The following is an 18,188-nucleotide window of genomic DNA, read 5'->3' as shown; positions in this document are numbered from 1 at the left end:
AGAAGTATACGATGCTGAATTGTTCAACGTGCAGACACTGTTTGCTGAAGAAGTAGTTGAGAGGGAGTCTAGAGAGTCAGACAGAAAGTAAAGGATAAAAAAAATGGAGTTTTGCTTTGAAACCTTGGGAACCAACAAGCATAAACAATCTCTAAACTCCATCCAGGAGAATATATAAAATTGACAGTAAATCTTTGAGTCTCCCAGCTATTAAAGACAGAAAGAGCATCATTAATACAGGGGGTTTAAACATTCTGGTCAATGATGCTGGCCATGGTGACTAGGAAGTTTGACTCCCTGCCCCCCACCTCTCCATGCTATGCTGATAAAGAAAACCTGAAGACCTCTACACAGACGAAAAATATTCTGTCCCCCTCAGAGTATGAAGCTCTTGAAAGTCCTGTGAAACTTTCAGAAAGGTCACACACTGAAAATGATTGACCAGGACAGCCACCACCCTTTCGTCATCAAAATGCTGAAGTCGGCCAGGGAGTGAGGAGAGTGGAGACCACCAGGAAGAACATATATGGTTTCTAGAGACCTCACCAAACTTACAGCTCAGAAAGCCACAAAGGGGGGAACCGGGACCTGGAATCCTCCACATCATCAAAACCAAGCAGCTGGAGCACTTTACCTGCCTGACTGACAGGAAAGGCAGCTCAGAGTTTAGTTTTGAACTCTGTGACGACAACAATCATTGTATATATAATCATACTTGCCTTGCACATAAGTAATTTTGAGATTTTCCTGATGTCTCACTTGGGAAATGCCACACTATGTCCTATGTTGAATCATCTTTAGGTATTTGTTAATTCAAAATTACTATAGGAAACCATAAATGATGAAAATGCCAAACTTATATAGGCAGTACATAAAAATAAGAGATTGTGTAAAAGAGGAAATACAAAGAAAAACTGCCAGCAGAGATATGGGTCAAAAATGAAACATTGATGAAATGCTGAAAGAGGAAAAACTTTCCTTATATTTAAAAATATCACTCTTAGGAATATACCCAAGAGAGGCCTTATCATACAACAAAAGTATATGCTCTACTATGTTCATAGCAGCATTGTTTGTAATAGCCAGAACCTGGAAACAACCTAGATGCCCTTCAATGGAAGAATAGATGAAGAAAGTATGGAATATATACATATTAGAGTACTACTCAGCAGTAAAAAACAAGGACTTCTTGAATTTTGCATGCAAATGGATGGAAATAGAAAACACTATCCTGAGTGAGGTAAACCAGACCCAAAAAGAGGAACATGGGATGTACTCACTCATATTTGGTTTCTAGCCATATAAACAAAGGACATTGAGCCTATAATTAGAGATCCTAGAGAAGCTAAATAAGGAGAACCCAAAGAAAAACATATAGGCATCCTCCTGAATATTAACCTTCATCAGGCTATGAAAGGAGACAGAGACAGAGACCCACATTGGAGCACCGGACAGAAATCTCAAGGTCCAAATCAGGAGCAGAAGGAGAGAGAGCACAAGCAAGGAACTCAGGACCGCGAGGGGTGCACCCACACACTGAGACAATGGGGATGATCTATCAGGAACTCACCAAGGCCAAGCTGGCCTGGGTCTGAAAAAGCATGGGATAAAACCGGACTTGCTGAACATAGCGGACAATGAGGACTACTGAGAACTCAAGAACAATGGCAATGGGTTTTTGATCCTACTGCACGTACTGGCTTTGTGGGAGCCTAGGCAGTTTGGATGCTCACCTTACTAGACCTGGATGGAGGTGGGGGTTCCTTGGACTTCCCACAGGTCAGGGAACCCTGATTGCTCTTTGGGCTGATGAGGGAGGGGGAGGGAGAGGGAAATGGGAGGCGGTAGCGGGGAAGAGACAGAAATCTTTAATAAATAAATAAATTTTAAAAAAATTTTAAAAAAAGAAAAAATAAAAATATACTAATGTTTGCGAAATGAAATCTAATCTGAGACACGTCCGAGGTTCAGATAAAATTTCACCAATTCTATGGTCAGTGAGGGACTGTATTTATCTAGGACTGGTTATAAAGAACAAGGATTTGTAATCACTAGTTCAGATTAAAACTCATCCACCATCAGGTATTTAACAGCTTACAGAAACTTGGGAGGTATCCCATCCAGTGGGACATGAAAGAGGGAGGGGGTCCCTGATAAACCTGGAGGGGAGGAATAGAAGGGCAAGAAACACGAGAAATGACAGCAAGTCTAGTTTTTTTTATCAAGCTGTCCACTTTATTATTCCTCAGAAGCTGTTATATAGCGAACAGGCAAGGGGGAGAGGAGGTAGGATGCTGGAATTTAGGTCTGGAAAGGTCCCTATTTGATGGGGAAATACTGAGGTCTGTGATTGTTAACTAACAAAGGAAATGCTAATTGCTTCTAAAGCCTGAGGCCTGCAGGTATTGCAGGGAGATAAGTTACTAGGTTAATTTGCTAGACTCAGAACTTATCCTGCAGAGGTGACAGAGGTGAATATTTTACTTAACTTGTGAGCTTAAGATGGCAATAAACAAAATACAGGTCTTTGCTTCCAGCAGGGAGGAATGGTAAAATCATGTGTGGGAAGAAAGGGAGGGAGGGAGGGAGAGAGGGAGGGAGGGAGGGAGGGAGGGAGGGAGGATGGTTGGGGATCCATGCTCAAAGACTTGGTGTGAAGTTAAGCCACTGTTTCTACAATCGTGAAGCAAATTGAAAAATTAGGAACCTGATAATAATGCCAGTCTCTAAGACTGTATAGGCAATGCAATCAGGAAGTCACCGCAATTACAAAACTGCCCCCTCAGAGAAGCCTACACAAATAACACAACAGACTGCTTATTGCATCTGAGTTCATGCCACATCACACCTAACATGATACACACCAGTGCAACTGTTGGCCCCTGGCCATCAACATCGGCGAGGCTAGAGATCGCACACTGTACCATCCCATCCCATTACCTTGGAGAAGTCAGATACTTATGAGCTGTTCCTGCCTTTTCTTTCGTGATGGGACAATTCTCACTGAGTTTCACCTAGTCTGACTCCAAGTGTGTAGCATCAAGCCTTAAACCCACCTTTTTTTGAGCAGTTACCTTTTGTTTCTCTTGTTGCCCTCCCACGTGAAGCTTGTCTTAGAGTTTCCCAAGGGTACAAAGTCTATGCAATGAAATGGTTGAGAAAAAAATGGGGCGCACTATGATATTCCTTAATTGAGAATTTGCATTTGGCATTGTCCCTTTGGAAGCTATGGAAATCAGCTTGCTAAAAATGAAAGCTGGAGAACAATAAAGAAACCTGGCTCGGTCCACAGTCTCTGTCCCCAAAAAGGCTGAGTACCCCTGCAGCTGGGAAGACTAAAATCATTCTTGATGTGCCTCTGGGCTTCTTCCTAAGGACGGGTGTGAATGCCCATACCCGTCATCCACCACACTTTGGTGAAAAGAATCCAATCCTTGCCAATCATATTGGTTCATTCCAATTCTACTTGGGAAACTTTCTGAAAAAATGCAGAAAGTTGGAATTGGTTTTTTTTGGTTTTTTTTGGGGGGGGGGGGGTTCCCAACATTTTCAGCTTCTGCAGTAAAGAATGGCATATTAGGAAGTGTTTAAATGAATGTGAAGCATCAATCTACTTTGTTTTCACCCTGCATCACCAACTAAATGATCTTAAATGAAAAGCATACACTTGAATTTTGTATATATTGAGTCTGTAATCGCAGAATGAATTTTCAAGAAATTTGACTAACAATATCATTATTACGTTATCACCAGAGTATCTATTATTCTGAATTCCTTGCTTCTGCTAAAGCGAACAGTAGCTTGTGATTGACTTAATTTGGGAGCTGGTGTTCTATATGTATATTGGTCTCTGTTAGACTTTTCCCCAGTGTGACAAAACACCTGGGAAAACAACTTAGTTGGGGAAGGGCCGACTTTGCTCATGGTTTCAGAAGTCTCAGTCCATCATGACACGGAGGAGAGGATACGGCACAGCCGAACACACACTTACCATAGAGCCAGGGAGCAGAGAACATGCCTAACTCATTAGCCCTCTTCCTTCCCCCTCTTATTCCATCTAGGTCCCAGGTGTGTGGGATGGCGCCACGTACTTTCAGAGGGGATCTTTCCCTCTTAGTTAATCTTTTCTGTAAATTTTCTCATAGACACATCCAGAACTGTCCTTTGCTAATTTAGGTGCCCCACAAAAGACTGTCAATCAAGATTCACAACTAGAGTGTGACGGTAAACATACCTTTGGTCCCATCAGAGACAGGCAGATTTTTGTGAGTTCCAGGCCGATCAAATTACATGATGAAGCCTATCCTAAAATGGGGGAAGGGGAACCCATAATCACCCAAACTATTACATTATAAAAATAGTGTGGGCATATAACCAGGAAAAACTCTTACCAGCTAAAAGCAATTCTTCATACAATACTAAAAATGCTAAGGCTAGTGAATTAAATTATTAAACAGTGGTTCTAGTATAACTTCAGCAGCAGTGATTTTACACCATTTTTTCTGACCCAAATACTTCTGGAAAACATGTTCTGAAAACCTCATTATGTCAATAATTTTTGGGTAAAGGGGGAGGGAAGAAACTCCATACTGAGCGCCTATGAATCTCTAGGATTTTATTACTACAATTTTCATGTTTTCTATTGAAAACACTTTTATCCTATTAGTATCAATAAAAAACTGATGAGAAACTCGTTCACCTTGTTGTTTGTTAAAATTAAAGTTTTTTTCCAGTTATGTATTGTAAACATAAAATTTGTGTGTATGTATATGTCTGTGTGTGCATGTGTGTGCACACGCATGCACGTTTTTCAAGACAAGATTTCTCTGTGTAGTTCTGGATGTCCTGGAATTCACTTGTATACAAAGCTGTTCTGAACTCAGTGATCCACCCACCTGTCTCTGCCTCCTGAGTGCTGGGATTAAAGGTGTGCATCACCACACCTGGCAACACAATTATATTCAAGGCCAATACCTTTTAAATCTATCAAATAAATTGTGATGCATGTGGTAATTAATCAATAGGTACTAAGGACCAGAAACTATGAAATTCTACATGAGGACTGGACATTTCTGCTCAGACTTGCTGGCTTAAGCAATACTAATAAGTAGATAGTAAAGTAATCATACCTAGCAACAGAAAGATTTCACCAGGCTCTTGAAAGATGAGTAAGACATTACCAAATAGATAACAGAAAGGAGGGCACGTGAGCACACAGTACAGGGAGCTGCGAGAAGAAAGACCAACGGGCTTGGAGACATCAAGGAACAATGGCTACAGTGGAAGGTACTTGTTTATAAAGCACTTTGGTTAGATATGTTTCTGGAGCCACAAATATTTATGGTTCACTAAGAGTTTGAAAAAAGAAATCTCAAAAGCAATGGGGATCTTTTAGAACCTTCCATCTTGTATTAAAGATGTTTTAATACAAGATTGGTTTGTATTTCACATGAGCGAGTAAAGAGAAGTAATGGGGACTGCTCAGTACATTTGATCTATCTGTAATGGGATTTCCACTGCAGTGGTGCCAGGGTACAGTGGGGTTGGGAACCCTGACAGGTCTAACAGGCTGAAATGTTTAAGACAGATTCAACATTAAGATAGTGTTTAAATTTCGAGTTTTGGATTATTTGGGTCTCGGTGTATTAAGGATTAATTTTACTTCCAAGTCAACAGACCAAAGAACCTCATTGTTTGATGAACTAGGTTTTTATTTTTTGCTTCCTTTTTTTTTTTTTTTGTTTTTTTGTTTTTTTGATTTTTTCGAGACAGGGTTTCTCTGTGGTTTTGGAGCCTCTCCTGGAACTAGCGCTGTAGACCAGGCTGGTCTCGAACTCACAGAGATCCGCCTGCCTCTGCCTCCCAAGTGCTGGGATTAAAGGCGTGTGCCACCATCGCCCTGCTTTTGCTTCCTTTTTTAAAAGGTAAGAAAGACATAGGTCAGCAGATGTTTACTTAGCAGAAATATTCCTGTCTAGGCCCACTGAGATGGTTTCAGAGGTTAAGGAACAAGCAGCAAAGTCTAAGGACTTGAGTTCATTCGATTCTTGAGCCCCACACTGTAAAAGGAGAGAACCGATTGCCACAATTTGTCCTCTGCTTGCTACACAAGCGCTGTGGCACGTGCATCCTTGAGCCTGAGTGTGAGCTCACTTACATGCACGCACACTGAGTAAATGTCAAAAAATATTCCTTCCTTTTTTTTTCTGAATGCTGCCTCTCTCTTTGCTATAAAACTCTATGGCCACAACTAGGCCTGGTCACACAAACCTTACTCCCAGCCCTTTGGAGGCAGAAGCAAGTGGATCTCTGTGAATCTGAGACCTGCCTGGTCTATACAGAGTTGAATTTCAGGCCGGCCATGGCTACAAAATGAGATCCTGTTTTAAAACAAACAAACAAAAAAATCTTCCTATAGATTCTATAAATTCAATATAAGTATTTTTCTAATGAACACATTTTATTTAAGTCACGACTTTTAGAAATAAAGACAGAGAGCAGTAAACACTAATAAAACCTGGAAACGCCAAATGTGTCTTTGGTGTCTCTTCTGAAGCCCACAGCGCCAGCACCTGTTCCTTTCATCCTTAGATGATAATCTGCTGTTTATTTTGCTACCAGGAATCTAAGCAGATGAAGCTTGAAAAGAGGCTGCCTTTTAAAAGTTGCTCTGTGCCTGACCTTTCTTACTTCACAAAAAGTAAAGGGGGGAAAGTGTGTGTGTGTGTGTGTGTGTGTGTGTCCTGTTGGTGGAAGGGTTGGTGGTTAAAAGCAAGTTGGGACTTCCTCTTTGAACAGTTGCCTTTCCTCTCACAAAACGGAGATTGCATCTTGTCTGAGGCTGGATAGAATTGAAAGCGACCCAAACACCAGAGCCACGGGCATGATGGCTAAGAAGCCTCCGAAACCAGCGCCCCGCAGGATCTTCCAGGAGAGGTTAAAGATCACTGCTCTGCCCCTGTACTTTGAAGGGTTTTTATTAGTCAAACGGCCTGAGTACCAGGTAAGTCTGTAAACAGAATTTTTTTTTTTTTTTGGTTTTTCGAGACAGGGTTTCTCTGTGGTTTTGGAGCCTGTCCTGGAACTAGCTCTTGTAGACCAGGCTGGTCTCGAACTCACAGAGATCCGCCTGCCTCTGCCTCCCGAGTGCTGGTGTAAACGGAAATTTTAAACATGAAAGTTTTCACTTAACATAAAACTTACTTCATGACAACGCGATGTGATGAGGCCTCTGTGTCTCTGTTTGGCTTATATCCTCTTCCTTCAGTGAGAAGAATGATTCTAATTTTGATAGCTTAGATACAATTCACAGCATATATATATATATGTATATATATATATATGCATATGTGTATATGTATGTGTGTGAGTGTATGTGTGTGTGTGAGTAGAAAGACTAAAGGGTTTGTACACATACACACACACGCATATATATGAAGTATAATAAGGTTCTAATATTTAGCCATAGTAGAAAACTCAGTGAAATTTTCAAAGAATTGTTCTAAACATCACATAAGATTTTACCTTTCAAGATAATTTTGTGTGTTTTCTCAGCAATTAACTACCATGCTTCAGTGGTGATAAATTACATGAAGATAAGACGTGATCTCCTGAGTAAATTGGGAGCATGGGGCTATTGGAGAGGGTACAAGGAGAGGGGAGAGGTGGGGAGAGAAGCAGAGACAAATATATAGCTTGATAAAAACAATAAAAAAGTACCTTTTGCTAACTGTAATTTAAAATTTTACATTTTAAAATATATGGAATATTTTATGAGTTTTCTTAAGGCAAAAGTACTTTTTAAAAAACAAAATTAGTGTATTTACTATTCATAATAACACCCTAAATGCTCTTTTAGGGCCAGTATGGTGAACAGAATTTTCGGAATGCATAATGAAGCAATATTAAATAAATAGCAAATTTTCACGATTTTATGAGTTTACCGTTTCTTACAATTGATCAGTATACACTTCCGTATGATTTAGAGTAGGACCAGGTTATTATTCATCTTAAAATCCTCTTATCATCATGTAATTTATCACCACTGACGCATAGTAGTCAACTGCTGAGTTTTCTACTTCCTATGTAGTTTAGATTCACGTATATCTCTCTTGGTGTCCTCATTTTCTGGTGCCTCTGCGTTTAAAGTTGTAATTGTGGACAACATAAAATTAATTAGAGAAATGAAAATGAAATTATGTTACTAAAAGTAAAGAAAGTCATTGGTGTAGGTAGAAATTTATGAAATGTTAATATTCACTAAAGTTCACAAAGTTTAAATGTTTACAGAAATAACAAGCATTCAATGATGATAAGTCAAGGCTTCAGAGGATTAATTAACATTCATGAAAATTATGAATTTGAAAATACTGTAACAGTGTGTTCCTATTTTCTAGGTACATGGTAAAGATATGGCCATTTGAAAGTCTGGTTGGGATTTTTGTCGTCAGTGTTAAACATCTCTTAGTGAAGTTGCAAGCTATTTTGGAATTTTGGTAGTTCAGCTACACGGTTTTACTTCAAAAACGGAGAACAGCCAAAAGTAAATTTCTAATTGGCAATTTAAATTTGATCATTCACTGACTGTCTTTCCAGAGTGTCTCTAGTAACTGTGCCTGATATCAAGATCTTTCAGGTGTTTAAACAATGCATGTGTGGGAACAGTTAGCAGACAAAAATCCACAATTTTAAAATATCAGTAAGCCACGTCTACACTTGATGGTTTTCCACATACAACTTGTAACCTTCTGAAAATGACTCCATCATCTCCCGGGACTCAGTTTATTCAACTGCAAAGGGAAAAAACAGATACTATCTACCTAGCATAATATATTACTACTTGCACTGTATTCATCATTATTTCTGGAATAACTAAGTGCAATATTGAATCAATTTGTTTTCCAAGCAGTGTTTATTGCATACCTTGTACATGACAAACTGAGAAGAAGTTTAGCTTAGTAATAGTTGTGATTTCTTTTCTAACTCCTATTCTGGCTTTTCTTAGAAAGCATGCTATAAGACAGAAGGAACTGCAATTGAGCATTTCTCATAAAGGCTGGGGATGGAACTAAATGGTAGAGCTCTTGTCTAAGAGGCGGGGGGCCCTGAGTTCAATCCGAGCATGGAAATGCAAGTAACTGTGAAGTGTATATATGAGAAGACTCATTTGTTTGCCCATTTGAATGCATTAGCAACTGCCTTTCCCTTGTGTATTAAGCAGAAGAGGAAGAAGAGAATGGCAGCAATGTCAACGTACATGGTGGTTTCACAGATGAAAATGATAACTATATAAAATACTAATTTCTCGCTTCAGATTAGATTCATTTTCACTTTTTTGTCTGCTCACATCCTAAAGTCAGTTTGAGGTCGACAAACAAATGCTCCCTGGCGCTTGCTGCCGGTAGTGGGAAAATCCCACTTGTTTCCTTAAGTGTTTCTCTCTTCGCTTCTATATTTAAGTTTGTGAGCTCTATGCTGTCCCTTTGATCAAGTCAGCGGTGGAGTTCATGGCATACATGTCCTAGAGAGGCTATGGAGAATGCTGAGTCCCTGCTGGAAACAAACTCAGAAGATTAAGCTAGAGAAAACGTGCTTTAAGAGTCAGATGTTCAATAAAGAAATTATAGGTCAAGAGGCTCTTATTGCAAGGTTTTATTTTATTTTTATTCTTCTCTCATACATTACATCCCGACCACAGTTTCCCCACCCCGTCTCTCTACCCAACCTGCCCTTTCCCACAGATTCAAGCCCTCTGTCTCAGTGGGAGAGCAGGCCTCCCACTGACATCAAACAAGCACAGCATAACAAGTCATAGTAAGAGTAGTCTGGTGGCGCACGCCTTTAATCCCAGCACTTAGGAGGCAGAGGCAGGTGGATCTCTGTGAGTTTGAGGCCAGCCTCGTCTACAAGAGCTAGTTCCAGGTAAGGCTCCAAAGCTACAGAGAAACCTGTCTCGAAAAAACAAACAAACAAACAAAAAACAAAAACAAACGAAAACGAAAAGAGTAGTCATGGGGCTGGAGAGGTGGCTCAGAGGTTAAGAGCACTGGCTGCTAGTCCAGAGGTCCTGAATTCCTGAGTTCAATTCCCAGCAACCATATGGTGACACACAACCATCTGTAAATCTATCAGGTTCCCTCTTCTGGCATGCAGACAGAACAATGTATATATAATAATAAAAAAAGAGTAGGCACATGTCATCACATCAAGGCTGGATGAGGCAACCCCGGAGGAGGAAAAGGGGACCACAAGCAGTTGTTTCAAGTTAACAGGTCATTTTAAAGGAAATTAAAGTGCCCCACCCCCAATAAATGTACTAGCATATGCTGATTTTAACACAGTCCTAGAAGGACCCTGAATTTCAGGTCAAGAATCTATGAAAAGCCGGGCGGTGATGGCACACGCCTTTAATCCCAGCACTCGGGAGGCAGAGGCAGGCAAATCTCTGTGAGTTCGAGGCCAGCCTGGTCTAGAAAAGCTAGTTCCAGGACAGGAACCAAAAAGTTATGGAGAAACACTGTCTCGAAAATCAAAAAAAAAAAAAAAAAAAAAAAGAATCTATGAAAAGTATTTTTCAAGGGAAAGACAAAGGAAGATTTACTTGAACTTCAGGATCAGGGCTTTAGCTTGACTAAGAAGTATTCAATAATTAAAACACAATCAAATGGAAAATGTATCACAGTTTTTATAAATCAAAAAAGAGTCAACTTTCCCAGGCCTTTAAATATAAGAAAGTTTGAGCAATAGCCCATTGTTCCTTCCATTTGTGATGTTCCCAGCTTTAAAGAATGTAACGTGTCCTCTTAACCTTAAAATGATGATATGATCATCATAATGGATCAAAGTGTCCTTCCCTGATGGCCCTCACGTTTAGGAAGTCTTTGGAACTATGTCATTTGTGTCCTAAAACACAATTCTCTATACCAGAAAACTCTAAAATTTTAAAATAGCATGCCTCTCCCAGCAAAACATTTGGAACATAGATATTCATTAGGAGAAAATGAACATATGTACCCCTTTACCAATATTCTAGGTAGATTATTGAATATATGGAAAAGGAAATAAGAAGAAGTAGATGAATATGAGTAGATATTCTCTAAGTTCCCCACATTTTTGGGTATGAGCACCTCATTTCGGAGAACCATTATACAACATCTTTGGCTTGCCAAATGCCCTTGTTGTTAGAGAAAAAGGAAACATTTTGTTCGGGGAGAAGAATAGAGAGAGATTTAAATAAATTCCAGTGTTCCTATTTACAATGGATTGCATTATAACTGATCTTCTTGTAGTTACATTATCAAGAAAAAATACCGCGAAGGCAAGAGACTGTTCAAAGTTTGTAATGTGTACAATTTCTTTTTTTTTTTTTTTTTTTTTTTTTTTTTTTTTTTTTTTTGGTTTTTCGAGACAGGGTTTCTCTGTGGCTTTGGAGCCTGTCCTGGAACTAGCTCTGTAGACCAGGCTGGTCTCGAACTCACAGAGATCCGCCTGCCTCTGCCTCCCGAGTGCTGGGATTAAAGGCGTGCGCCACCACCGCCCGGCTTACAATTTCTTTAAATGTAATATGTTTCCTCCTTTGTAAATGAATGATTACTCTCTTGCACATATAAATGAATTTGTAGAACAAATAGAGGATGTGCTAGTGAATATATTTTATTGAAGTTTGACTGTAGGGGATATTGTGCTAAGGTCTTAATGTCACTCAGTTGTTAAAACAACTCTTGGATAGCAAGTGTGTGCATCTCACAGATGGGTATCTGTGGCTCATGGAAGTTTTGTTAAAAATTCCTCATTGATTGGAAAGTATGGATTTTATTGTGAGGTATATGGCAAAATGCTGCCTCTCAAACTCGAGTTCTAATTCCTTTTGATGTTACAGATACCCTTTAAGTAGACATTTTTAAAATATTTAACTATCTATACAAATAAAAATACCTACCTGGATACTAATTATTTAGTATTAGCCAAGTTATCCTGGAATCCATACGGTCTTATCAGAAACGAATTCAGAGTTCTGACTTTCTCTCTGTCTGTGAGTTTGTGACTATCTGTTGCAGAATCTCGTGAGTCATACTGTCATTTCTCACCTTATTTTTCCTTCCTTTGTACTCAAGTCAGTGCCTTTATATTTGGTCCTTACTCTAGTTAATAAATCCTTCTTAATTCTCTCTTTCAATCTATAAGATTTTTTCACCTTTTAACTTCTGTTTGCTCCCTGGTAAATTCTACCCAATTAACATCATTCTTTTGTGTCGGGCCATCTCTGTAACTTTTCTCAGGAGCACAAAGACATACCTGCATGTACATTCTGAGGAATCTCAATAGCCCTTGCCCTTTAAAAATGATGCTAGCTTTGTTTTTCTTCTGAAGGCTAGTTAGGAAAATGAATAGAGTGGTAGAGTGACTTCTAGTGTTTTCTCTAAGACTAACTATCTTGGGTTTGATTTTAGAGGCTACATATCCATTAAACATCACTAGTGGTTATATTTCCTAAATGACGCTCATAGATTTCAATGGCTTCTACAGTGCTCACCTAGATCAGAAATACAGAATAGCTTTGACCTGCTTTTTTTCATGACAGAGGCTTAATGACAGAGTTTGAAAGCTCCCCCATCCACCAGCAAAAAAAAAAAAAAAAAAAAAAAAAAAAAAAAAAAATGTGGTAAACCAAATAAGCCAGCTCCTCAGACGTAATTGTTCTTGTTAATTCATTGTGGGTCAAGTCCATGATAGTTCATTCTGTTTCAACAGTGTCAAAGACTACTCAGTACCGCCAGTTTTACACAACTCCCAAATGAACAAGGGGCCAGTACATATTAGCAACTTCTGCAGTGAAATGTCTCACTGAAGTTTTTAAAACATCTCCAAATGTAAGGATGACTTATGGACCCAAGAGATGGCTCAGGGGCAAAGGGTGCTTACCTGAGCTTGAGCCCAGAAACTTACATGGTAGGAGAAAATGAACTCCACCCAGCAAGTTGTGCTCTGACCCCACCATGCGCACTATGGTATATATGTGCAGGCACGCACACACGCACACACAGACACACACACACACACACACACACACACACACACACACATACTGGTGTGGGAGGTCCTTCTGTCTCTGTGTTGCTTTTATTGGTTAATGAATAAAGAAACTGCCTTGGCCTGTTGATAGGGAAGAACTTAGGTAGGTGGGGGGTGGGGAAGTGGACTGAATGCTGGGAGAAGGAAGACAGAAGGGAGAAACCATGGGGCCGCCGCCAGAGTAAGACATGCTGAAACTTTGCTGGTAAGCCACTGCCATGGGGCGATACACAGATGAATAGAAATGGGTTAAATTAAGGTGTAAGAGTTAGCCAATAATAAGTTAGAGCTAATGGGCCAAGCATTGATTTAATTAATACAGTTTCTGTGTGGTTATTTTGGGTCTAAGCTATCCAGCTGGCTAGGAACCAAAAATAGCCTGCTACTACACAAACACTAAAAAAGGAAGAATGAAAATGTTTTAAAATAATTATAAAGGAAACCTTTAGGAGTGATTTTGTACAGGAAGGACAATTTATTTCATTATTCTGCTGCTTAAGATTACCTGCCCTTTTCTTTCACAGTCACATTGGAACATACGTTAAAATTCTATCACCATTCTCTCAGATGACCATATAAATCACTACATTAAAAAGTATTTCAGGTTGGAGAGATGAGTCAGTGGTTAAGAGCTGCTTTTCCAAAGGATGAAGGTTTAGCTTCCAGCACCCACATGGTAGCTCAAAACCATCTGTAACTTGTCATCAGCTTAGGCAAGATCCCTGGTCCCAACTACTGCTTTTGTCTTCTTTACTTCTTGTCTGCTCTGTTTCTCATGCCTGGGCCTCCCTCTTGACACCTTGCCATCCAGGACCTTATTTCTGCTGGTTCAGGTCATCACTATATGAAGAAGTTCCACGAGCAGCCATCTCTCTCTCTCTTCCCCCAGCTTTAAATGTTTAAGACCTTCTACTGTGACTTTTCTTCTCACACGTTTTAAACCAAACAGGCTCAGGAACTATGTAACTAAGCGTCTTAGTTTTATTACTGATAAAGTCTACCCATGTATGGTTTGATAGAAGGCCTAAGCAGCTAAGGCTCCAACATAGAGTGAGCTACTTAGAATAACTGAGTCAACTCGAGAGGCCCAAGCCTACACTTCTTAGGCCCTTCGCTCCCTGGCAGGAAGTGGAGCAGAGCACCCACTCTTCTCTCCATGCAGCCAAAGTGAAGAGAGGACCGGAAGGGGTGAGTGAAGCATCCTGCCTCTTGACCTCACCTGTTTGGTACTCAATCCTGCTCGATTCAGACATCAGTCATTCTGGCAGCATCCATGAGTGAGTGTAAAAAAGTAGCAGAGGCCAAAACCAGGGCGATTGTAGTGACAGGAAGCTTGGTGTCCTCAGTGAGAAGAAGGAAAGACGTTTCTAAAGGGGTTAAAACTAAGGTTTGTTCTCTTACTAATCTACTTGACTCTAAGAAGTATCAGCACACACTGGGCATTTGGATTTCAGGAACCTCTTTCCTCTGTTTTGTAATTGCCTTTTAGGAAGGATCTTTTGACTGACCCCCTAGTTGCATCCATAGGCCTATTACATGTTGCAGTCAGCGCCCAATAGTGGGTTCATGGGAGTGGAAAGACTACCTGCCATGGGTAAGGATACATCTTTCCAAGTTCCACCCTTGTGTTTGGGGTAGGCTGCTGCAGTAATATGATCATTTTATTTAAATTTGACCATATGTACATACCACTAAAGTATAACTTTTATCTTTTTTCCCACAAATTAGGTGAATCTATTTTTCTACCTTTTGAATTTTGGCCATGTCATGTAATGTGCTTAGGTAAATATGACAAACGCAGAAATTCATATTAATTATATGCTTGTTAAGGATGGAGAGGTGGCTTAGTGGTTCAGAGCATTTGCTACTCTTGCAGAGGACCTGGGATCAGTTCCTAGCACCCATGTGGTAGCTCACAACAACTGTTCAATCCAGATCCAGGAGATCAGATGCTCTCCTGGCCTCTGTGGGCTCCTGAACACACATAGCAGATGTAAGTGCATTAGGTGTGTGTGCACCCACATACCCACGACTTTAAAATGAACAAGTATGATTGCACATTGACCCAGGGATTCAACACCCTCTCCTGGCCTCCTTCCCCTCTGCACCCACATTTTTTTTGTGCTCTCAGGAGCACAAACATACACACATAAAATAAATAATTTTTTAAAATAGGCAAAATGTGAAGAATAAAGAATAATTTTATATTACACAATCACAAAAGATAAAACAGAAAATAAAAACATTGAATATGCAGTGATGAAGTGGTATTTATGACTTCTTTCCCACAGGAGTACAAACTCTACTGGACAGAGTTGAGAGGAACTACGCTTTTCTTTTATACCGACAGAAAAAGCACAATAGTAAGTAGTTTGACAAGTTCACCTGGTTCAACTTTTCAATAGACCATTGGTATATAATCTATCACCCATTTTCTTTCCATCACCCCAAAATAAAGATGTTACAAAAATGTAAATCTGAGTGCGCCTATCAATCCCATGGCCTACCAAGGGATCAGAGTGATAATTCCCTAAACAACTCAGAAAGGTGTCAACTCATGTTTATAACTTTTTGTTCTTATCTTCCTGACATAGACGATAAAAGCTTAGCTTAAAAGTAGAAATTTTAGCCCTTGGGTATAAATGTTTAATGCAAATGTTAATTTCCGTTTCTTGCAAATCTTAGCATGCTATGGAATAGAGTCATAATCTGAAAAAAACCCGAAATGATTCTCATAGCATCATCATAACATATGATGTTGCAATTTAACTTTCCTAGATAAAAACACACCCTCTAAAAGCAAATTCCTAAGAGCTATGAGAATAATGATGACGTGATTCTTCAATTAATTTTTGGCTTTTTAGTGTGTATTAGAACTTCCCGGGGATACCAGGAAAGCAAAGAACGTGGCCTAAACCTTGTGTGATTTACAGGAACCAAGTTCACTTATCACTTTAAGAGGCAGTACAGCTTGGTGATTGAGAGCTTGGTATGCCCAGAAAGATTGCCTAGTATTTTTTCTTTTCTTTCTTTTTTTTTCTTTTCTTTTCTTTTTTCTTTTTTTTGTTATTTGAGACAGGGTTTCTCTGTGTAGTTTTGGAGCGTGTCCTGGAACTTGCTGGCCTTGAACTCACAGAGATCCGCCTGTCTCTGCCTTCTAGGATTAAAGGCGTGTGCCAGCGCGTAACAAACAGGTGACATCTCAAATTGGGCAGTTTGGAGACTGTTTAATAAAATTCTAATAAACATCAGAGCAGTGGGCAGCATAGACAGAAGTCTGGTGCCCTGAAGCTAAAAGTAGTGTTGTATTGCCACATGAGGAGTGGGAGGAAAGAGTGGGAGAGCTTGTACTTAAGGGAAGCATGACATTTGATGTAGCTACACTCCATCCTCACCCTGACCTCCTGCTGAAGATCCCCAATGGCCCAAGCCAACATGAAAGCAAAGGCTATGGCACACTGATGTCATGGTGCAGTGTTGGGAGGTCAAAGGATACAACTGAATCTGCAGGAACAATAACAAAGAGTCACATAGGAAATCTCCAATACTCCTATTTTTCAAATCTCTGCATCTAGGATGAAATCCATAGTCTATCTCATAAGGCTATAAAAGTGATCAAGTGAGACAGGACATAGAAGGATTTCAGTCAGTAGACTGCACACAGTAAGCCCTTTCATTGTTTACATATATTTATATATATATATATATATATATATATATATATATATATATATATATTACTTCATTTCCAAGCAAACTCTGTAAATTTGAATTCCGGTTTTCACTGTTTTGTTTGGTTTTTGATCAAGCCTTCAGTGTAGGCTGTCCTCTTACCTTGTGATGCTCCTGCCTCAGTCTCCTAAGTACTGAGATTGCAAGCACACACACCACTGGACACCACTTAATCCCTATTTTTAAATGAAAACTGTCAAGTTTAAGGAGTGAGATTGTACACAATCATACTTACCTGGCAGGGTTGATACCGTCATCATGAAGACGATGATTTTCCAAGGACAATCCTTCTCCATTGTATTCGAGATTTGCTTAACCCCTGAAATTTCCCCAGATGTGCCTTATGTGGGGAACGGACTGCGTAATTTCTGTTAGTAGAATATTGAGTTTGCAGTTTCCCCTAAAAAAGATTGTATACATTCACACACACACACACACACACACACACACACACACACACACAATGATACAAGGTTATACAGCTAGTAAAAGGGGTGTAATCCAGGCGTGGCTTGTGAGCTGGTGGTCTTTTTAGGCACTCTGTCACAAGGAGGTCACAACAAAAGGCTGAAGAGCTGTCCACCTACCAATCTTGTTAAAAGAGGATGAAAACCCTTGGGAAAGTTTTCTGAGAGACAGTCTCAGTAGAAACCCAGGGTTAGACCAACTGAGAAAGTCAAGCATTTGGCCGGCCTGCAGCAGGGAACAGTTTAAGACGACTTGACACATCTAAAAGGCTAAGGGGAAGTCATGTGGAAACTTCACCGAATTTGCTCAGTGTTGTTACTCTGGAAAAAAGAGTTCAGGACCAGTGGATGGGAATTATCTAGAAAAAATGCAGCTCAATACAAGGAACACTTAGCAGGACTCTTTCAGCAGTGTGAGTTCAACTGTGGGCTTGAAGACAACACTGAGAACTGATTCCCACAGATGACCTTTAAGGCTCTTTACAGCCCACAGTTAAAACTACAAGATACAACTTCCCTTTCTGTAACTGATGCATTGGCACTGTTTGTTAAAGCAAAACTCACTGAGCCTGATCTAGGCAGTCCACCATACGAAGGTGTGGTTCAGTTCTGGTTTTGTTCCCTCATGTTTATCCTTCCATTTTTAATTTTTCTTTGTTCCTTGACAATAATAGGCCAAACCAAGCTTAGCCGCAACCCCATCAACATAGAAATCACTCTGGTAAACTATTTTTCTGTTTTTAAGCCCTACATTATCCAGGAAAGTAAAATGAGCCAGGAAAGTTAAGTGAGACACAAACGGTATAGTACAATGACTATACGTTTTCTAGTATACTATAGTATAGTACAATGACTATACGTTTTCTAGAATACTATAGTATAGTATAGTATACTAGACACAATCAAGAAAAGCTAAAA

The 18,188-nt window shown here is 39.7% G+C and overlaps 1 protein-coding gene and 1 pseudogene across 2 annotated transcripts in view; both read left to right on the top strand.

The window, feature by feature from the left end:
- Positions 1–6,883: 6,883 nt before the first annotated feature.
- Positions 6,884–18,188, top strand: part of Stap1 (signal transducing adaptor family member 1) — a 31,371-nt gene continuing 20,066 nt past the window's right edge. For both annotated transcript variants that reach the window (XM_041671579.1, XM_041671580.1), the window contains exons 1-2: positions 6,884–7,003; positions 15,363–15,434. In XM_041671579.1, coding sequence (XP_041527513.1) covers positions 6,884–7,003; positions 15,363–15,434 — 192 coding nt within the window. The remainder of the gene's footprint in view (positions 7,004–15,362; positions 15,435–18,188) is intronic.
- LOC121460973 lies at positions 17,031–17,204 on the top strand (annotated as a pseudogene).

Source organism: Microtus oregoni, unplaced genomic scaffold (assembly GCF_018167655.1).
Source record: "Microtus oregoni isolate MIOR12 unplaced genomic scaffold, Mior012 000021F_ref0000039, whole genome shotgun sequence".
Taxonomy (NCBI): domain Eukaryota; kingdom Metazoa; phylum Chordata; class Mammalia; order Rodentia; family Cricetidae; genus Microtus; species Microtus oregoni.
The sequence above is the reverse complement of the archived record's forward strand: the minus strand, read 5'-3'. Positions and strand labels throughout refer to the sequence as shown.